The 21,935-nt window shown below is 60.9% G+C and overlaps 1 gene segment (V, D, J or C); it reads left to right on the top strand.

Annotated features, from left to right (window-relative positions):
* The window catches only part of LOC103229879 (immunoglobulin heavy constant alpha 2-like), a 229,682-nt gene extending 214,435 nt beyond the window's left edge, over nucleotides 1–15,247 (top strand). Inside the window, 5 exon segments of the C gene segment in view lie at nucleotides 10,558–10,863; nucleotides 11,078–11,404; nucleotides 11,616–11,948; nucleotides 14,599–14,834; nucleotides 15,115–15,247. Coding sequence covers nucleotides 10,558–10,863; nucleotides 11,078–11,404; nucleotides 11,616–11,948; nucleotides 14,599–14,813 — 1,181 coding nt within the window.
* Nucleotides 15,248–21,935: the final 6,688 nt, after the last annotated feature.

Genomic DNA, 21,935 nt, shown 5'->3' with positions numbered 1-21,935 from the left:
GCCCCAGCACAGGGGCCAGTGGGGCCGAGCCCACTCACACCCCACAGCCTCCGCCAGCCTGCCCTGAGGGCACACCAGGCCCAGGTCAGCAGCCAGGCCCCCTCTCCTACTGCCCCTCCCCTGCCCCTCAGTCCATCCTGAGTCGGCCCCCAGGGAACTGCCAGCCTCACACACCCAGTCACGCCCACTCAAGGCACAGTTGTGCATGTACCAGACCCCATAGCAACTCCACAGCGCCCTGCACCACCACCAGGATGCCAAAGGCACCCACACATGGTCACGTGTGGCCCACACTCCGCCTCCCAGGCTGCCTCCAGCCAGGCTACTCCCAAGCACTTCCTCTGAGTCATGCCTGGGCCGCTGGATCCCAGACAGAAATGAAGAGGCCCTCACATGGTGTCCTCCAGTCCAGCCCTCCCTGTCACCCTGTCAAACACGAGATGGATGCACCCCAGGACCTGGGCTCCATCCCACTCCCCCTCTCACCCACACCAGAATCCCAGAGCAGGCTACATGCCCCTCCCAGGCCTCAAACCCACGGGTGCATCTGACACCCCCAATCCCAACGCTCCCCGTGGTCATGCGTACCAAGTGCACAGCACCCACCAAATCCACACGGAAACACAGGTGCCGGGCACCCCGTGAGCACAAAGCCCCTCCCTGTCTGAAGACAGTCCCTGCACACCATCACGCCATGCACTCAGCTTCACTCTCACATCCCGGCCCACCTGCACCCAGCTCCGGGCCGGGAGCAGCAGAAAGAGGTGTGAGGGGCCAAGGCTGGACCTGTGCCTGCTGGTGGCCCGTGACCAGCAGGCAACTCAGGGCATTGGGGAAGGGAGTGGAGGGGACCCAGGGCAAGAGGAGCCAGAGGGACCAGGCTGGTAGGCGGGGCCGGGCCAGGAGGCTGCTCTGGACTCCCACAGGCCTGGGCTCATAGTCCACACCAGGACAACCCCTCAGAGCACCCACGCAGTGAGTCCCAGGTCTTGGGAGCCAGGCTGCAGAGCTCACGCATCCTTCCGAGAGCCCTGAGTGAGGGGCCACTCCTGTGCCAAGGGGCTGGGTCCTTCTCTGGGGATGGGGAGGGGGTGGGGTCTAGAGAGAGGTGGAGTAGAGGTAACCAGAGAAGCCGTAAGGAACAGGGGGGAAATGGGGCCAGAGTGGGGGCCCACAGACGAGAGGTCAGGAGTGGTCAGCCTGGTCCTGGGCTGTTGACTGACTTGGGACCTGGGTCCCCACCCTCAGGGTTGGCTGGCGGCTCTGCGCAGTCCCAGAGGGCCCCAGATAGGGTACTCTGCCACTCCGAACAGCAGCAAGGGCTACCGAGAGCAGCAAGGGGCTCTGTCCCCGACCACCGCTGCCACTGCGGAGCCGGGAGGGCTGACTGGCCAGGTCTCCCAGAGCTGGACGTATGCGTGGAGGAGGCCGAGAGTGAGGCGCTGTGGACGTGGACTGGCCTCTGCATCTTCGCCACACTCTTCCTGCTCAGTGTGAGCTACAGCGCTGCCATCACACTCCTTATGGTGGGCACCCACCTCCAGGGGCCAGGCCAGGGCAGGGGGCTTGGCAGAGCCAGCAGAGCGCCCTGACCCACGCCCTCCCCTCAGGTGCAGCGGTTCCTCTCAGCCACGCGGCAGGGGAGGCCCCAGACCTCCCTCGACTACACCAACATCCTCCAGCCCCACGCCTAGGCCGCGGGCCACTCGCGTTCCACCAGGCCTAGCTGCTTCTCTGCCGGCACCTGAGCCTCCCTCGGGCTGTGCCCTGCCCTGGGTGGGAAAAGGGAAACAGACAAGAAAAGGGGGTGCAAGGTCACTACTGTGGGCTGATGGCCAGTAAATCCGAGCCCAGAGGGGCCCGCTCAGCCGCAAGGTTAAAGGTGCCGACAGAACCACCAGTCACAGCCCCCACCCCAAATCAGTGTCCGTCCCTTCAACGGAGTCATCAAGGAGGGGGTGGCTGCTAGCCGTTCTGAGCTCATCCCAGGCCCCTGGGTCTCAGGGTCACTCCCATTCTGACTGTACAATCACCAAAAGCCAAGAAGGGCCCAGCACCCAGCCCAGGACACAGCTGAGTCCGCGTCCAGCCCAACGCCAGCCCACAGCCTCACTCTGAGTCTGCGTCCAGCCCAACGCCAGCTCACGGCCTCACTCTGAGTCTGCGTCCAGCCCAACGCCAGCCCACGGCCTCACTCCCCAGCCTTGCTCTGACCCTTCTACCCCTGAGGTCCAAGTGCCTGGCATCCCCGTCCCCCAGGCCTCACCCACCCTCTTTCCCTTCACCCACCCCTCCATCCATCCACAGCCCCCATCCCTGCAGCGTGAAGGAACAGGGAAGCCCTCTGAGGCCAGGCCACAGGACTGCTGGGGACTTCGGCCCCTGGAGTGGGTAGAGGGGCTCCCACAGCCAGAGGAGGGGTTTCCTGCAGGGACAGCAGCTGCTGACCTCATCCCTGTGACCTCGTCCAGCCTCTGGCTTCAGCAGTCCTATTTCTTTCCCTCAGGGTTTCCTAGTAAAGTTCCTTTTCACAAATCCCATGTCTCCAGAGTGCTCTTTGGGAGGTGTCTGTGGCCTTGGAGTGGCTGGTGGGAGGCAGGACCCCTGAGGATGTGGAGGAGGAGCCAGAGGGGAAGGAAGGGCAGGGGCCATTCTGGGGTCCTGAGAGCCAAAGTGTCCAAGCAGTGGTTCCCATCAGTCACCCCTCAGCACCCCAGAGACTCCCCAGCTCAGCCCTGTCATACCTGGTCTGCTGGTCTCCAGCCCAGAATCATGCCTCTTCTCAGGTAAAGTCAAAGCAACAATCAACACATCAACCCCTTTGTGGGCAAAACCAGAAGAGGGACCCATGCTGTGGTCAGCGCAGGAGGCCCCAAGAATGTGGCTGCACAGTCACCAAGGTGGAGGCTGGTGGCGGCCCCCAGGACCACTGGCCACACGCCCTGATCCACCACCCACTGAGCACAGACAAAGTTGACTCCCCATCCCACAGCCGCCCACCAGCCTGGACCTCCTGAAGAGCTGAGAGATGACACAGGAGCAGGCTAGGGCCCCAGAACCATCGGGGTCACAGGTGGGCATGACCCATACCTGGCCTCAGGGCAAACATGCAGCTTCCCTGGCTGGAGAGGCCTGCTTACACTGTGTCCACAATATCCTAAAAATGGGAGAGAATACATAATAGGCATGACAAAGGGCAGGGTTCCCTCATATACAAAGAGCACTCAGGGATCAATAAGAAGAAAGGTGAGCAATAGGTTCTTCATGGAAAGGAAAAACCCAGTGGCCGATAATACAAAGAACCCATTTTAACAATTAGAAAAGTGAAAGTAAGGAGGAGGGGATGAAGGGGGTGGAGGTGCTTCTTGGCCCTGACTGAGGGCACGTGAATTGCTAAGACCACTTTTTAGGGCAAGTTGGCAAAATGCCCCAATGCAGGAGAGTCCTCTCACAGTGATGGCCCCACAGGGAGAGCCTCACTCTGTGCCAGGAGACCCACATCACATGGAGTCTGGCACAAAACGGAATGAAGCAAGCCTGCCACAGTCTGACAGCAGCACCTGGGTCCCCCGCCCTGTCCTCCACTGGGACCTCAGAGCAACTGGGCACAGGGGAGAAGGTGAGGAGCGACGGCTCCCTATGGGGTAGAAAACTCCAAAGTGGGCAGTGCTGAGGCCAACTGGATCCAAACACCACCAGAGGAGGGGGCGTCGCAGGACATGGCAAAGGCCACAGCCGCTGCTGCCCAGCTCTCCTCACACACTCCCTCATTCACAGACACACACACAAGCACACACTCGCACATGCAAAAACACACACAGGTTCACACACAGACTCAACCTCTCCTACACATTTGCACTCACACACCAATCATGCACTCACAAACACACGCTGACACGCTCGGGCGTGCTCACACCCACACACACACAGTCTCAGGAAGCCAGGCCCTCAGTCCACCCCATCACCAGCCCAGGATCTCGCAAACCCGTGTCTCCTCCAGCAGACCGGTCCTCCGCAGCCAAGGTCCCCTGGACCAGGAGCCCCTCCGGCGGGCAGGGCTCAGTGACTCTTTTCTCTGCCCTCACTCTAGATCACGAGACCCCCATGGCCCCACAGCAAGGGCAACAAGGAGCCAGCTCACCGCCCCGCTGGGTGGCAGACATCCTCACACACAGAAAACCCCCTCAAAGGCCTGAGAGGAAGGCGAGATGAGCACCCACGTAGAGGAGACAGACGGGGCCCGTGGGGAGGGGCAGAGGCCTGGATTCACACCCAGGCTCAGAACAGCGCCCCTGCCTTCCACATGGCCTGGCCTCCTGGAGGCAAGAGGATGCCGTCTCCGGGTTCCTCCATCCCCCTCTTTATTCCCCTATTAACCCACCGGTGGATACAACCATGGCCCCCAAAAGACAGAGCCACATCCTAGTCCCTGGGGCCATTGAGTGCGGCATTATTTGTCAAAAGGGCCTTTGTAGATCTCATCAAGGTAAGGATTTCGAGATGAGGGCACCCCGGATTATCAAGGATTTCGAGATGAGGGCACCCCGGATTATCAAGGATTTCGAGGTGAGGGCACCCCAGATTATCAAGGATTTCGAGGTGAGGGCACCCCGGATTATCAAGGATTTCGAGGTGAGGGCACCCCGGATTATCAAGGATTTCGAGGTGAGGGCACCCCGGATTATCAAGGATTTCGAGGTGAGGGCACCCCGGATTATCAAGGATTTCGAGGTGAGGGCACCCCGGATTATCAAGGATTTCGAGGTGAGGGCACCCTGGATTATCAAGGATTTCGAGGTGAGGGCACCCTGGATTATCAAGGATTTCGAGGTGAGGGCACCCTGGATTATCAAGGATTTCGAGGTGAGGGCACCCTGGATTATCAAGGATTTCGAGGTGAGGGCACCCTGGATTATCAAGGGGGCCAGGTCCAAGGATAAGTGTCCTAGCTGGAGACAGACATGGGGAGAGGCAGAGGCCGACAGGGGCGGTGCTATGGACTGAGCGTCTGTGTCTGCCCAAAACTCATGTGTGACAGCCCTAATCCCAGAGTGAGAGCATGCAGAGCTGGGGCCTTGGGGAGGTGGTTAGGGCCTGAGGGGGGAACCCTCAAAAATGTGATTCGTTCCCTAATCTCACTAGAGACCCTAAAGAAAAGGGACCGCAGAGAGCAGCCCTGCCCTCTTTCCACCACCCGAGGACACAGCAAAAAGATGGGGGTCTGTGAACCAGGAAGCGGCCCTTACTGGAACTTGACTCTGCTGCCATCCTGACGTTGAACTTCCAGCTTCGAGAACTGTGAGAAATGAATGTTGCTGATGAACCCACCCGTCTATGGTATTTTTGTTATTGCAGCCAGAAATGACTAAGACACAGCAGCCACGTCCCGCTGGCGAGGGCTGGGGCATCCCAAGGTTCATAACAAGCTCCAGAGCTTCCTTGAACCACCAGGGTGTGTCTTCCCAGGACCCTGGGGCAGCCCCAGGCTACCTCCCTCCTCCTCTGCCCCCCACCTGCCCTGATCCGGCCTCACTGACACTCCCTGGATTTCACCCGATAGCCTCCGCCGGGGTGGCCCGGCGCCATGGCCAGGGCATCTTCCATTCACGCCCTCACTTTCCAGGACTCCGAGGCAGCAGCTCCTCTGTGAAGCGCCCCTGGCCTCCCGTTGCCAGTGCCACCCGAGCCCCCAGAAAGAGCTGGCATCCCCTGACTCCAGGGCCAGCGTCGCTGGCGGGATCTCTCCAATGCTATGGCCGGCTCCCCAGTGACCCACAGTAGGAGTGCCACCTGGGCAGCGCTGGACAGGGTAGAGCAGGCACCTTGGCCAACCTGACCTGCAGGGCTGCAGCTAGGAGACGGGGTGCCCCCACGCCCCCACCCTGGGCTGCAGTCTGGGACCCCCCGTGGCCTGTGGGGCAGGCTGAGGGAGGCCAGGCCGGAATGGCTCCAACCCAGCAGCGCAAGACTCACTCTCCCCAGCCGGATGCCCGCCCTGGGGCCCCAATGCCCCTCACCGGGGGTCCACTCACAAGCGCCCTTCCCCTGCGGGCAGTCGGGGACCCTCTCTGGCCCTGTGTCTCCCCTTCACCATCTCTGTCTCAGGGTCTCTGAGCCTCCAACCGTGTCTGTTCCTGTTTCCCTGAATTGTGGCCCCCACCCCGCCCTGTGGAGCCATGTGGAGCTGTGAAGCCCCATGGCCGGTGGGGTCACAGAGCCCTGGCCATACACACCTGGCCCCACCACAGCCAGACCACAGACCAGACATGACGTGGAGCCGCACGGCCGTGTCTGCTGGGGCAGGAAGTGGGCGAGTGACCCCGTCTGTAGGCCAGACTTACAGGCATGCAGGCCCTCCCCTCCAGCCCCTCAGCATCCAGCCACATCTGTGGACACAGGCAGAGCAGCGGAGCAGGGGTCTGCTAAGGACAGACAGTCATCAGGGCAGGGCCTGGGCCGGGCCTGGGCACCCTCCCCACAGCAGCCCCTCTTGGCCACACGCCTGTAAGGGTGCACCTGCCGTGACGGCCTGCACACCGGAGGCCACCCACTCAGCCCGGTGGGTCCTCCAGCAGCCTGACCAGGTGGGTCTTGGAGGTCTCCAGGCCTGCATCTCCTCCTCTGCACATTGAAGAGTCCAGCCAGGCTGGTCCTGGCCCCTTCTGGAAGCAAAAGGTGGATAACAGGCACCAAGATAAGAGGGAAGGACAAAAGAGGCTACCACAGAGACTCCGGAACCACAGGACAGGACTTCCTAACCGGGCAGGAAGGATCTGGGCACTGGGGCTAAGCCAGGCTGGCCAGGCCTAAACTGGGATGACCCAGCCCTTCCTGGGATACAAGGTGAACAGCTTTCATGGCTGAGCTGAGGCCCAGGCTGAGCCGAGCCAGAGGGCAGAGGAGAAGATGACCTGGAGCCAGTTGATACACGTCCATGTGGGCTGCCCTGAGCTGCCCGGGGCTGAGCTGAACTGGGCTGAGCTGGGCTGGGCTGGGCTGAGCTGAGCTAAGCTGGACTGAGCTGGGCTGAGCTGGGCGGGGCTGAGCTGAGCTGGGGCGGGGCTGAGCTGAGCTGAGCTGAGGCTGAGCTAAGCTGGGCTAAGGCTGAGCTGAGCTGAGCTGAGGCTGGGCTGAGCTGGGCTGGGCTGAACTGGGCTGGACTGGGCTGGACTGGGCTGGGCTGGGCTGGACTGGACTGGACTGGGCTGGGCTGGGCTGTGCTGGGCTGAGCTAGGCTGGGCTGAGGCTGAGCTGGACTGAGCTAGACTGAGCTGAGCTGGGCTGAGCTGGACTGGACCAGGTTGGGCTGGGCTGGGCTGAGCTGAGCTGAGCTGAGCTAGGCTGAGCTGAGCTGGGTTGGGCTGAACGGGCCTGGGCTGAGTCAGGCTGAGCTGGGCTGGGCTGGGCTGAGCTAGGCTGAGCTGAGCTTGGCTGAGCTGGACTGGGCTGAGCTGGGCTGGGCTGGGCTAAGCTGGACTGGGCTGGGCTGAGCTGGGTGAGCTAGGCTAAGCTGAGCTACGCTGGGCCAAACTGGGCTGGACTGAGCTGGGTTGGGTTGGGTTGACCTGGGCTGAGCTAGGTTCAGCTCAGCTAGGCTAAGCTGGGCTGGGCTGGGCTGGGCTGGGCTGGGCTGGGCTGAGCTGGACTGGGCTGGGCTGAGCTGAGCTAGGCTAAGTTGAGCTACACTGGGCTGAGCTGGGCTGGGCTGAGCTAGACTGAGCTGAGCTGGGTTGGGGTGACCTGGGCTGAGCCAGGTTCAGCTGGGCTAGGCTAAGCTGGGCTGGGCTGAGCTTGGGCTGGGCTGGGCTGAACTGAGCTGGGTTGGGTTGGGCTGAGCTGAGCTGGGTTGGGCTGAGCTGAGCTAGGCTGAGCTGGGCTGGGCTGGGCTGGGCTGAGCTGGGCTGGGCTGGGGTAGGCTGAGCTGAGCTGAGCTGAGCTGGGCTGGGCTGGGCTGGGCTGGGCTGGGCTGGGTTGGGCTGGACTGGGCTGGGCTGGACTGGGCTGGGCTGGGCTGGGCTGGGGTACGCTGAGCTGGGCTGAGCTGGGCTGGGCTGGGGTAGGCTGAGCTGAGCTGAGCTGAGCTGGGCTGGGCTGGGCTGGGCTGGGCTGGGGTAGGCTGAGTTGGGCTGGGCTGAGCTGAACTGGGCTGGGCTGAGCTGGGCTGAGATGGGCTGAGCTGGGCTGAGCTAGGCTAAGCTGAGCTACACTGGGCCAAACTGGGCTGGACTGAGCTGGGTTGGGTTGGGTTGACCTGGGCTGAGCTAGGTTCAGCTCAGCTAGGCTAAGCTGGGCTGGGCTGGGCTGAGCTGGACTGGGCTGGGCTGAGCTGAGCTAGGCTAAGTTGAGCTACACTGGGCTGAGCTGGGCTGGGCTGAGCTAGACTGAGCTGAGCTGGGTTGGGGTGACCTGGGCTGAGCCAGGTTCAGCTGGGCTAGGCTAAGCTGGGCTGGGCTGAGCTTGGGCTGGGCTGGGCTGAACTGAGCTGGGTTGGGTTGGGCTGAGCTGAGCTGGGTTGGGCTGAGCTGAGCTAGGCTGAGCTGGGCTGGGCTGGGCTGGGCTGGGCTGGGCTGAGCTGGGCTGGGCTGGGGTAGGCTGAGCTGAGCTGAGCTGAGCTGGGCTGGGCTGGGCTGGGCTGGGCTGGACTGGACTGGGCTGGGCTGGGGTACGCTGAGCTGGGCTGAGCTGGGCTGGGCTGGGGTAGGCTGAGCTGAGCTGAGCTGAGCTGGGCTGGGCTGGGCTGGGCTGGGCTGGGCTGGGCTGGGCTGAGCTGGGCTGGGCTGAGCTAGGCTGGGCTGGGCTGGGCTGGGCTGGGCTGGGCTGGGGTAGGCTGAGTTGGGCTGGGCTGGGCTTGGCTGGGCTGAGCTGGGCTGAGCTGAGCTGAACTGGGTTGAGCTGGACCCGGCGGGGCTGGGCTGGGCTAGGCTGAGCTGAGCTGAGCTGAGCTGGGTGAGCTTAGGTGGACTGAGCTGGGCTGGGCTGGGCTAGGCTGAGCTGAGCTGAGCTGAGCTGGGTGAGCTTAGGTGGACTGAGCTGGGCTGGGCTGAGCTGGGCTGAGCTGGGCTGAGCTGAGCTGAGCTGGGTGAGCTTAGGTGGACTGGGCTGGGCTGAGCTGAGCTGAGCTGAGCTGAGCTGAGCTAGGCTGGTTTCAGCTGGGCTGGGCTGGGCTGGGCTGAGCTGGGCTGAGCGGAGCTGGACTGGGCTGAGCGGAGCTGGACTGGGCTGAGCTGGGCTGGGCTGAGCTGGGCTGGGCTGGGCTGAGCTGAGCTGGGCTGGGTGAGCTTAGGTGGACTGGGCTGGGCTGAGCTGAGCTGAGCTGAGCTGAGCTGAGCTGAGCTGAGCTAGGCTGGTTTCAGCTGGGCTGGGCTGGGCTGAGCTGAGCTGGGCTGGGCTGGGCTGGGCTGAGCTGGGCTGAGCGGAGCTGGACTGGGCTGAGCGGAGCTGGACTGGGCTGAGCTGGGCTGGGCTGAGCTGGGCTGGGCTGGGCTGGGCTGAGCTGAGCTGGGCTGGGCTGGGCTGGGCTGGGCTGGGCTGCGCTGCGCTGCGCTGCGCTGGGCTGGGCTGGGCTGGGCTGGGCTGGGCTGCGCTGCGCTGCGCTGCGCTGCGCTGGGCTGGGCTGGGCTGGGCTGGGCTGGGCTGGGCTGGGCTGGGCTGAGCTGGGTGAGCTTAGGTGGACTGAGCTGAGCTGGGCTGGACTGAGCTGGGCTGGGCTGGGCTGAGCTGGGTTGGGTTGACCTGGAACCAGGCTGGGGTGAGCTAGACTGGGCTGGACTGGGCTAGGCTGAGCTGGGCTGAGCTGAGCTGGGTTGAGCTGAGCTGGGTTTGACTGAGCTCAGCTGAGCTCATGCAGCTGTGTTCTTAGGGGTTCTGAGGGCCATGCAGCTCTGTTGCACCATGATTCTGTCTTTCCTCTTGCCCATTGCCTGAAGGAAATTTGGAATGGGCTCGGCCCAGAGCTACCGGGTGTAGCAGGCCCTGCCCTGGAGGGCCTGGCAGGGACATGGCTTAGCCTGTTGGCCTCTGGTCCTGAGACCTCATATGCCACAGGGGTCCACTGTGGCTTGTTTGGGCCTGGGGTGGGGCTCGTGGAGTGCTGGGTGTTGGACTGAGACCCTGACTGGGGACAGGGAGGTGGGGTCACAGCCAAGCCGTCCCACCCCATGCACACAGCACTCAGAGCCCAGGCTACCTCCTCAGAGCCCCCGCCAAGATCCTCTCTAGCTGCAGGGGAGAGAGCAAGATATGTCCCCCACCCAGAGCAGGAGCTGCAGTCAGGGAGCTCAGGGGACTCGGCCACTCCATAGCAGAGCCCTGTTTAATACAACTTGTGTCTGGGACGGCCTGGGTCAGAGACCCTATCTGAGGAGCATGTTCAGAAACCGTGTTGCTGGGATCAGACAGCCAGGTCCAAATGCAGGCCTGTGGTGCAGGAGCTGTGTGACCTTGTCACCGGGCCTCTCTGTGCTAGGTTCCTCCAGTGTAGGGGAGAGGCAGGCACAGCCTGTTCTCCTGGGGACATGGCATGAGGGCCGCGTCCTCACAGCGCATTCTGTGTTCCAGCATCCCCGACCAGCCCCAAGGTCTTCCCGCTGAGCCTCGAGGACACCCAGCCAGATGGGAATGTGGTCGTTGCCTGCCTGGTCCAGGGCTTCTTCCCCCAGGAGCCACTCAACGTGACCTGGAGCAAAAGCGGAGCAGGCGTGACCGTCATAAACTTACCGCCCAGCCAGGCCGCCTCTGGGGGCCTGTACACCACAAGCAGCCAGCTGACCCTGCCGGCCGCACAGTGCCCAGCCAGCGAGTACGTGACATGCCACGTGAAGCACTACACAAATCCCAGCCAGGATGTGGCTGTGCCCTGCAGAGGTCAGAGGGCAGGCTGGGGAGTGGGGCGGGGCCATCCCAGCCTGCCCTGACACTGCGCCTGGACCCATGTTCCCCACAGGGAGCCGCCCCTTCACTCACATCAGAGTGGACTGTGGGCCGAGCCCCAGGAGGTGGTGGTAGACAGGCCAGGAGGGGCAAGGCGGGGGCACGGGGAAGGGCGTGCTGACCAGCTGAGGCCATCTCTCCACTGCAGTTGCCTCACCCAAATGTCCCTTATGTGACAAACCCCGACTGTCGCTGCGCCGGCCAGCCCTCGAGGACCTGCTCCTAGGTTCAGAAGCGAACCTCACGTGCACACTGACCGGCCTGAGAGATCCCTCGGGTGCCACCTTCACCTGGACGCCCTCAAGTGGGAAGAATGCTGTCCAACAGTCACCTGAGCGTGACCCCTGTGGCTGCTACAGCGTGTCCAGTGTCCTACCCGGCTGTGCCGAGCCATGGAACAATGGGGTGACCTTCACCTGCACTGCTAATCATTCTGAGTTGGAGACCCAGCTAACCGCCACCATCACAAAATCCGGTGGGTCCAGACCCTGCTTGGGGCTCTGGTTTGCAAAGCATATTCCTGGCCTGCTTCCTCCCTCCCGGTCCTGGGCTTGGGTGCTCATGCCAAGTGCAGAGGGAAACTGAGGCAGGCTGAGGGGGCCAGGACACAGCCTGGGGTGCCCACCAGAGCGGTAGAGGCTCTCTCATCCCCTGCCCAGCCCCCTGACCTGGCTCTCTACCTCCAGGAAACACGTTCCGGCCCGAGGTCCACCTGCTGCCGCCGCCGTCGGAGGAGCTGGCCCTGAACGAGCTGGTGACGCTGACGTGCCTGGCACGCGGCTTCAGCCCCGAGGACGTGCTGGTTCGCTGGCTGAAGGGAACAGAGCAGCTGCCCCGTGACAAGTACCTGACTTGGGAATCCCGGAAGGAGCCCAGCCAGGGCCCCACCACCTTCGCCGTGACCAGCATACTGCGCGTGGCAGCCGAGGACTGGAAGAAGGGGGACACCTTCTCCTGCATGGTGGGCCACGAGGCCCTGCCGCTGGCCTTCACACAGAAGACCATCGACCGCCTGGCGGGTAAACCCACCCACGTCAATGTGTCTGTGGTCATGGCGGAAGTGGACGGCACCTGCTACTGAGCCGCCCGCCTGTCCCCACCCCTGAATAAACTCCATGCTCCCCCAAGCAGCCCCACGCTTCCATCCGGCGCCTCTGTCCATCCTCAGGGTCTCAGCACATGGGAAAGGGCCGGGGCACGGAGAGGGAAGAACACCCCTGCCCTGAGCCTCGGGGGGGCCCTGGCACCCCCATGAGCCTTTCCACCCTGGTGTGAGTGTGAGTTGTGAGTGTGAGTGTGTGGTGCAGGAGGCCTCGCTGGTGTGAAATCTTAGGTCTGCCGAGGCAGGCACAGCCCAGGGTGGGTTCTGAGAGACGCACATGCCCCGGAGAGTTCTGAGTGGGCAGCGGCATGGCCGTTTGTCCCTGAGAGAGCTGCCTCTGGCTGCAGATGGGAGGGAATAGACAGTGTGAGAGGAGCAGGCTGGCCGAGAAAGAGGCAGGTAGTGGGAGGAGCAGCGAGGGAGTGAGGGGCTGGACTCCAGGGCCCCCTGGGAGGACAAGCTCCAGGAGGGCCCCACCACCCTAGTAGGTGGGTCTCAGGATGTCCCCACTGACACATACAGAAAGGGGCACCTCCCCTTAACCACACTGCTCTGTACGGGGCACACGGACACACGTGCACACTGACACCCACATATACGCCTGAGCCCTGCAGGAGCAGAATGTTCACAGCCCAGACCCAGCTCCAGAAAAGCCAGGGGAGTCCCCTCCCAGGCCCCCAGTGGGCATTCCCAGGCTCAGCCTGCTGCCCCAGGCCCCTCTGGCCTCCCTGTGTTTCCACTGTGCACAGCTCAGGGACCAACTCCACAGACCCCTCCCAGGCAGCCCCTGCTCCCTGCCTGGCCAAGTCTCCCATCCCTTCCTAAGCCCAACTAGGACCCAAAGCATAGACCGGGAGGGGCCGTGTGGGGTAGCATCAGAAGCAGGCCAGTGAAACAGGGCCTGCCCAGGGCCCCTCTGCATGCCTCTGGCTTCTGCTTGGGGCTCCCAGGAGAGGAAGAACTGTGCCACAACCACTGTGGGGACACCTGGCACCAGGACTCCCACAAGGGGGCAGTGGGGCCCCTGCTCTTGCCTTAGACATCTTCCGGGCCTCCCCAGGCACCCCCGCCTTCTGGCTGCCTCTCTGCTCTCAGGGCCAAGGTGAGGTGGAGGTTACTGTCACCCTTGAGGGTCCAGTCACCAGAGGGTGAGAGCAACAGGTCACCCAAGGAAGCCCTGCCACAGAGAAGCCTTCCAGTCCATGGGACCCAGGACCTGGCCCAGAGGAGGGGCTTTTAAAGAGACAGGGAAAGAGGGAGAATCAATAGATGAGGGGCTGAACCAGCAGACAGAGATCAGGCAGACACATGGGTAGATCCTAGGACATATAGTGAATGAATGGGCAGATGGGGATTGGTAGATGGAGGATGGATGGGTGGTAAAATGGATGGGTGGGTAAATGGCTGGATGGAGGGTGGATGGATGGATATATGATGGATGGATAGATGAAGGATAGGTGGACGGGTGGATGGAGAATGGATGAGTGGATGAATGAAGGATGGAAGATGAATGGATGGATGGATGGATGGATGGATGGATGGATGGATGGATGATGGATGGGTGGGCAGATGGAGGATGGATGGGTGGATGGAGGATGGAAGATAAATGGAGGGGTGAATGGAGGATGGGTGGATGGATGGAGGATTGAGGATAGATGGGTGGGTGGGTAGATCTATGGAGGATAGGTGGATGGAAGATAAATGGATGGAGAATTGCTTTATGGATGGATGAGTGAATGGATAGAAAATAGCTTTATAGATGGATGAGTGGATGGATGGATGGATAGATGGAAGAAGCATGAATGGATGGAAAATAGCTTTATAGATATATGGGTGGATATTTAAATGATAACCTTATATTAATAGATGAATGGAGGATGAATGGATGAGTGAGTGGGTAAGAGTGTTATCGATGGAGGGGTGGATATACAGATAATAGCTTTGTAGATGGATGGATGGATAGATGGACGGAAGGATAGAAAGATAGGTGAATGACTGGATGTATCAGCATGTGACAAGCAGGTACAGCTGTACAAGGGAGGTCTATGCCCTGAGACCCTGAGGAAAATAAGAATGCCCGTGCTGGTAGCCCTCCCCTGGCCCTCCCTTGTAACCCCTCAGCCACATTCCCTGGGAAGGCAACAGAGGCCTCTGGTCTTGCCCATTCAATTTTGGCACACTGAATGTCAGACCCAGGTCTCTGTCTTGGACCCAGATATCCCTGAGGGTGGGTGTATCTGGTCCTCTCTGGCCCCAGGACCCAGTCACTGAATACATGGCTGGGACTGAGATGGGGTGGGGGTGGGGGTGGGGGGTGGGGGGGTGGGAGGGTACCTTGGGCTCAAACTACCCTTGGAGAAGCAGATGGTGTCCACTTTCTGCCCTGCTGAGTCTCTCCCTGAAGTGCCCTAAGAACCTCAAAGACAGAAAGTCCCAGCCCCTCACCTGGGACCCTGCCTCCTCATCCTCCCTGGGGGAGTCTCAGGCCTTAGATGGGGACCCAGACCCCACTGTCCCCAGACCCCAAGGAAGCATACCCACTATTCACATGAGTCTGGGCCTGGAAGGCTCTTGCTGTGTTACAGATTGGCAGATGGTGCCTCCCTATGTGGTGCTGGACTTGCCGCAGGAGACCCTGGAGGAGGAGACCCCTGGTGCCAACCTGTGGCCCACCACCATCACCTTCCTCACCCTCTTCCTGCTGAGCCTGTTCTACAGCACAGCGCTGACCGTGACCAGCGTCCGGGGTCCATCTGGCAGCAGGGAGGGCCCCCAGTACTGAGCGAGAGCCAGCAAGGCACAGGTAGGAGCCCAGGAGAGGGATGAGCCCACAGTAGATGGGGTGGGCTGCAGTGCTTGGCTGTGAGGAAAGCACCACCTGCTCCCACTGTGGGGGCACGTGCTCTCCTGGGGGGCCCTTCACAGACACTGAGGACACAGGCAGGCCCGGCGTCAGGGCTGAGCTTCCCTCCAGTACAGTAACCAGGATTCCGTCCAGGCTCCCATGAGCCAGGCCAGGGCTAGGACAGAGGGCATTGGCAAGGGTGCTGCTCCTTCAGGCTGTGACCCCTCTGTCTTTGCAGGGAGGAAGTGTGGAGGAACCTCTTGGAGAAGCCAGCTATGCTTGCCAGAACTCAGCCCTTTCAGAAATCACCAACCCGCCCTTACTCACATCCCTTCCAGGTGCAATAAAGTGGTCCCAAGGAAAATGTTCACAGACTCTGAATGAGGAGATGGGGGTCAGGGAAAGGGTGGTGGCTTTAGACCGGAGGACGCCTGCTTCAAAGTCCCCCTGGGTGTCATGGTGGTCATGGTGGGCATGGACAGAGGGTACCCCTAGTCCCAAAATCAAGAAACAACCTGATCTTGCATGAGGCTGAGGCCCAAGGATGGATGCTGGACTCACCAGAGACCATGGCAAAGAAGCCTGCTCCCAAGAACTATGTGGGATCCCTGTTCCCCACAACCTAGACAGCCCTAGTCCTCCTCACTGGGTCCTCATCCTGATCACAGGGCCCTGGTCCTGACCAGTGGGCCCTTTTACCGATCGCTGAGCTCTGGTCCTACTACTTGGGCCCTGTTCCTGATCACTCAATTCTAGCCTTGATCACTGAGCCTTAGTCCTGATCACTGAGTCCTACTCCTGTTTTTGACCCTGGACCTGATCACTCAGCTCTGGACCTGATCACTCAGCCCTGGTCCTGGTCACTCAGCCCTGGTCCAGATCACACAGCCCTGGTCCTGGTCACTCAGCCCTGGTCCTCATCACTCAGCCCTGTTCCTGGTGACTCAGCCCTAGTCCTGATCACTCAGCCCTGGTCCTGGTCACTCAGCCCTGGTCCAGATCACACAGCCCTGGTCCTGATCACTCAGTCCTGGTCCAGATCACACAGCACTGGTCCTGATCACTCCATCTTGGTCCTCATCACTCAGCCCTAGACCTGATCACTCAGCCCTGGTCCTGATTATTAGACCCTGATCCTGGTCACTGGGCCCCGGTGCTGATTACTGAGCCCTGATCCTAATCACTGAACCCTGCTCCTGATCAATGAACCCTGGCCCTGATCAAAGGGCCTTGTTTCTGATCACTGGGCCCTGGTCATGCTAACTGTGCTCTAGTCCTTACCCCTGAGCCCTGGTCCTGATTACTGAGTCTTGGTCCTGATCACTCAGTCTTGGTCCTGATCCCTGAGTCCTAGACTTGATCACTCAATTCTGGTCCTGATCACTGGGCCCTGGTCATGATCACTGAGCCCTGGTCTGGATCACTAGGCTCTGGTCCTAATAACTCAGTCCCGGCTGGATTGCTGAGTCTTGATCCTGATCACTGGGCAATGTTCTGGATCAATGAGCCCTGGCCCTGATCACTGGGCCCTGGTCCTGCTAACTATGCTCTGGTCCTCACCACTGAGCCCTTGTCCCAGTCAACACTCAATAACTGAGCTCTGGTCCTAGTCAATAGTCAATCACTGAGCCCTGGTCCTGATCACTGGGTCCTGGTCCTGATCATTGAGCTCTGGCCCTCATCACTGAGCCCTGGTCCTAATCACTGGACCCTGGACCAGATCACTGGGCCCTGGTCCTGGTCACTCAGTCCTGGTCTTATTACTGAGCCCTAGTTATGATCACTGAGCCCTGGTCCTGATCACTGGGTACTAGTCCTGATTTTTGAGCTCTGGCCCTGATCACTGTGCCCTGGTCCTGATCACTGGGTCCTGTTCTTATCCCTGAATCTTGGTCCTGACCACTAAGCCCTGGTCCTCATCACTGGGTCTTGTTCCTAATCACTGGGCTCTGGTTCTGACCAATGGTCCCTGGTTCTGGTCCCTGAATCCTAGTTCTGATCGATGGGCTCTGCTCTTGACTTCTGAGTCCTGGTGCTGATCATCCAGTCCTGGTCCTGATCACTGGGCCCTAATTCTAATCACTCAGTCCTACTTTTGATCACTGAACCCTGGTATTTATCACTGAGCCCTGATCCTCATTGTTGGGCCCTATTTCTGGTAACCGAGCTCTGATCCTGACCACTGACCTCTGTTTCTAATCACTGAGCCCTGGACAGATCACTGGCCCCTGGTCCTGATAACTGACCACTGTTCCCAATCGTGGAGCCCCAGACCCGATCACTGAGCCCTGGTTCTGATCACTGAGCCCCAGACCCGATCACTGGGCCCTGTTCCCAATCATTGAGCCCTGGTTCTGATCACTGAACCCCAGACCCGATCACTGGGTCCTATTCCCGATTACTGAGCCCCAGACCCAATCACTGGGCCCTGTTCCAGATCACTGAGCCCCAGACCCAATCACTGAGCCCCGGACCTGATGACTGAGCACTGGTCCTGATCACTGAGCCCTGGTCCTGATCACTGGGCCCTGATCCTGATCACTGGGCCCTGTTCCTGATCACTGAGCCCCGGACCCAATCACTGAGCGCTGGTCCTGATCACTGAGCCCTGGTCCTGATCACTGGGCCCTGTTCCTGATCACTGAGCCCTGTTCCTGATCACTGGGCCCTGTTCCTGATCACTGAGCCCTGTTCCTGATCACTGAGCCCTGGTCCTGATCACTGAGCCCTGGTCCTGATCACTGAGTCCTGTTCCTGATCACTAACCCCTGTTCCTGATCACTGAACCCTGTTCCTGATCACTGAGCCCTGGACCAAATCACTGAGCCCTGGACCAGATCACTGGGCCCTGGTCCTGATCACTGAGCACTGTTCCTGATCACTGAGCCCTGGACCCTATTGCTGGGTCCTGGTCCTGATCACTGGGCCCTAGTCCTGATTACTGAGCCCTGGTCCTGATCACTGGGCCCTGTTCCTGACCACTGAGCCCTAGACCAGATCATGAATCCCTGTCCCTGATCACTGATTCCTGATCCTTTTCTTATACATATTCATTTTGAAGTCTTACTCCTTTTCTGAGCCTGTATCAGTCTGTCTAGACACTGAGTCCTGTCTGATTTCTGAACGTTCGCCCTCATTAGTGAGTGACCTGCAGCAGTGGAGGGAGGTCTCCGGGGAAGCCGAGACCCTCTCAATGCATGCACTCGGTGGTAGATGAAGAAATGACCCCAATGACTTGCTCCATTTTTTCTAGGCTCAGAGGGGTGTGTAGGCCCCAGGAGGACTTGGTGGGGAGAGGACCAGCCCAGGCCCCATGATCTACACCCCCAGCCCCTAAGGGGTCCCCAGGTCTGGATTTACCACTGGGGAGGGAGTACAGTACAGGAGTGGGTACAGGAAGGTGGGGGGAGGACATACTGTTTGTACTCTCTTGCTTTTCTCTTTCTCCTGAAGCCTCTTGTACCCCATCACCTGCAGAAATACCCAAAATAGTCCTGTGGGGTGGCTGAGTCATTGTGAACACAGCCCAGGCAGGTGTACCAGCCAGAGAACTGCTGTTCTGAGAAACATGCCCCAAAACCGAGATCTGGCCAGGTGCGCCTGGGGCCTGAGCAAGGGGCTGCAGCCACAGGGAGGCCCAGCCCCAAGCCACCCAGGGTCAGCCAGGGCTTTCCAGGTCCAAGGTTGGCAGAGGTCAGCCAGGGTCAACTATGGTCTATCTGAGGTCATCCAGGGTCAGCCAGGGTCAGCCAGGGTCAGCTGGGGCCAGCCAGAGCCAACGAGGGCCAGCCAGGGTCAGCCAAGGTCAGCCAAGGTCAGCCTGGTTTCTGCCAGGGTCAGCCAGGGTCATCTGGGGTCAGCCAGGGTCAGCCAGGGCCATCTGGAGTCATCTGGGGCTAGCCAGGGCCAGCCTGGGTTCCGCCAGCATCAGCCAGGGCTATCCGGGGTCATCTGGGACCAGCCAGGGCCAGCCTGGGTTCCACCAGCATCAGCCAGGGCCATCTGGAGTCATCTGGGACCAGCCAGGGCCAGCCTGGGTTCCACCAGCATCAGCCAGGGCCATCTGGAGTCATCTGGGACCAGCCAGGGCCAGCCTGGGTTCTGCCAGGGTCAGCCAGGGCCATCCGGGGTCATCTGGGACCAGCCAGGGCCAGCCTGGGTTCCTCCAGGGTCTGCACAGGCCATTGTCCACCTGTCCGGGCTCTCCAGGAGACAGGCCTCCTCCATGGGCAGCCCTTATGAGGGCTGTGCCCACCACACAGCAGACCAAGAGAGGCACTGGCACTGAGCATCTGGCAGTGACCATGGTGGGCCCCACACCCTGCATGCACCTCCCTCAGCTCTCCCCAGGGCCCTTGGCCAGAGCCAGGATGCAGTGCCCAGTCCTGGGGCTTGAGCGGCTGCCCCAGCAGGCTGTGTCCAGCACAGGCACAGCCCACAGGGCCACAGCAAGACCTGCACCCCACACCAGGGAAACAGGGGTTCTGGGAAGGGGACATTGGACCAGGGACCCAGAGAGACACAGAGACATAGACAGAGACAGGGATGGGGAGAGACAAGAGACACAGAGACATAGAGAGAGACAGGGATGGGAAGAGATAAGAGACACAGACAGAGACAGGGATGGGGAGAGACAAGAGACACAGAGACATAGGCAGAGACAGGGATGGGGAGAGACAAGAGACACAGAGACATAGGCAGAGAGAGACAGGGATGGGGAGAGACAAGAGACACAGAGACAAAGGGAGAGACAGGGATGGGGAGAGATAAGAGACACAGAGACATAGAGAGATAGGGATGGGGAGAGATAAGAGACACAGAGAGAGACAGGGATGGGGAGAGACAAGAGACACAGAGACAGGAAAAGAGAGACAAAGACAAACACAGAGAGAGAGATGGGGATGGAGAGAGATAAGAGACAGGGACGAGGAGGGACAGAGGCGAGAACAGTGAGACACAGAGACACAAGAGACAGAGAGAGAGATGAGGTGAGAGAGATAAGAAGAAACAGAGACAGGGAGACACAGAGATGGAAGAAAAAGAGAGGAGATGGGAACAGGGAAAAAGAGACATGGACACAGAAATAGAGAGAGGACACAACAGAGGCAGAGAACACACAGGGAGAAAGAGGCAGCAAGCTGGGCCCAGGAACTCAGGTGCAAGCCCCGTCACACACTCACACAAACACACACCGCAGCTGTTATACAACATTCACACACAAACACACACAGAAACATACCCCCACACACACCCCCAAACACATTCACACCCTCACCCACGCTCACACCCACACACTAAGTCACTGTCACATTCATACCCACACTCACACCCAAACACACATGGCCCAGGAGCAAATGGGCAGAGTTCAGCCTGCAGCTGGGAGTGGCTGAGCGGGTGCTGGGACAGAGTCGGGGCCTCTCTGTGGGTGGGGGGCATGGCAGCTCGGGCCCATCTGCACCTCCAAGGCCTGGCTCCTGAGGTCACTGGGCCACCACCCAGCCCTCACCCTGTTCCCTGTCTGTGCCAGACGGGGCAGGCCTCTGAGCCTCAGGGAAACCCACAGACCCACACGGGACCCCGAACATCAGGCTGGGGAGCCTGGGGTGGGTAACAACATGCCAGAGGCAGGAGCAAGAGGTCCCGGGCCCCTGGGCACTGCGATCCTAGCCCTGGGGGCTGAGGCCTGGGACAGCCTCGGGTCTCCCAGGAAGGACTAGACAGTGGGGGATGGTCAGAGAACAGGACAGCCAGCAGGGTGCAGCCCGAGGACAGGGATAGACGCTGGGAGGTCAAGAGGACAGGGGCAGGGGCAGGAGCCATGGAGTGGGCAGAGGGCCTGGAGGGCCTGGAGAACCTGCGGGTCTGTGTCTGTGGGAAGGGGGCCAGGAGCAGCCCAGAGTGGCCAGACTGGCAGAGGTGAGGGGGTGGGGGCCGTGAGGTGAGGGTGACCGAGCCAGTGAGGCCTCTGGCCAGGGAGGGGACCTTGGCTGGACTCTGACTGAACCCAGGGCTCCTGGAGAAGGGGCCCCAGGCGAGGATGAGGATGTGGGCATCTGATTCCATCAACACTAGGGCTTCCAACACACACAGCCTGGGCCTCGGAGATCTGGGCCCTGACCCACCACGCCCTGGCACTGGGCCGGGCACCATGCGTGGTCCCCAGTCCCCGCAGCACCTCCCTCACCCTGGTCACGTTCCAAGGCCCCTCTGAAGCACCTGCTGTGAGGGGATGTGGGTTGGGGGACAGGGACTTGGGCCTGAGCTGCCGGGTGTGGGCGGGTCGGGAACTCAGGCTCAGCGTGTGGCTGGGGACCAGACAGGTGGGGATGGAGGAGGACATGCCGTGTGCCCACTGTCTGCCTAGGGGCTGGACCCATGCCCAGTCTAGGCCATGTCCCCCGAGTCCTATGAACCTTCACTGTGACCCATAAAACATTCAGGAGCTTTGAAAGCAGCCCCCGTCCTTGTCACTACACGATGACTCTGAGTGTCACGCCGTCCCTGCTGGATCCACCCTCCAGCCCCAGAGAGGCAGGCTGGGCCCCAGGCAGCAGGTGGTGAGGGCCGCGGGCACAGCCACCCTACAGCACACACAGGGTCACGGGGACGCACCCACCACACCCTGTGCACACGCTCCTCATGGCACTGAGTTCACTGAGGGCGCTGGCCGTTTGTCTTCGGGAGTCCCACTGTGCCCCCCACCCTCACCCCTGTCCTGCTGGGGCTGCAGCTGGGTCCCGGGGCACAGGGCGGCCCTGGGCATCTTGTCATCTTGGTCCCTGTCGGGTGAGCTGTTGGCTCTCTGTGGAGCTGGCAGAGCCGCGGTTCAGCCTTGGAGGCCGGTCCTGGGGCCCAGCAGCCGTGGGGAGCACTGCCCGATCCCGTGCCCACAGGGAATCACCTGGGCTGAGGAAGGGCCCACACACCGATGGGATCGGGGTCAGGCAGCGCGAACCTCACACTGAGATCCCGTGTCCCAAAGTGGGGACATGGCCCAGGGGCACTGTTCCGTGAGGGTCTCAAGATGGGGTCTCCTATTTCAATTTTCACTCCTTCTGC

Source organism: Chlorocebus sabaeus, chromosome 24, assembly GCF_047675955.1.
Source record: "Chlorocebus sabaeus isolate Y175 chromosome 24, mChlSab1.0.hap1, whole genome shotgun sequence".
NCBI classification, from domain to species: Eukaryota; Metazoa; Chordata; class Mammalia; order Primates; family Cercopithecidae; genus Chlorocebus; species Chlorocebus sabaeus.
The sequence above is the reverse complement of the archived record's forward strand: the minus strand, read 5'-3'. Positions and strand labels throughout refer to the sequence as shown.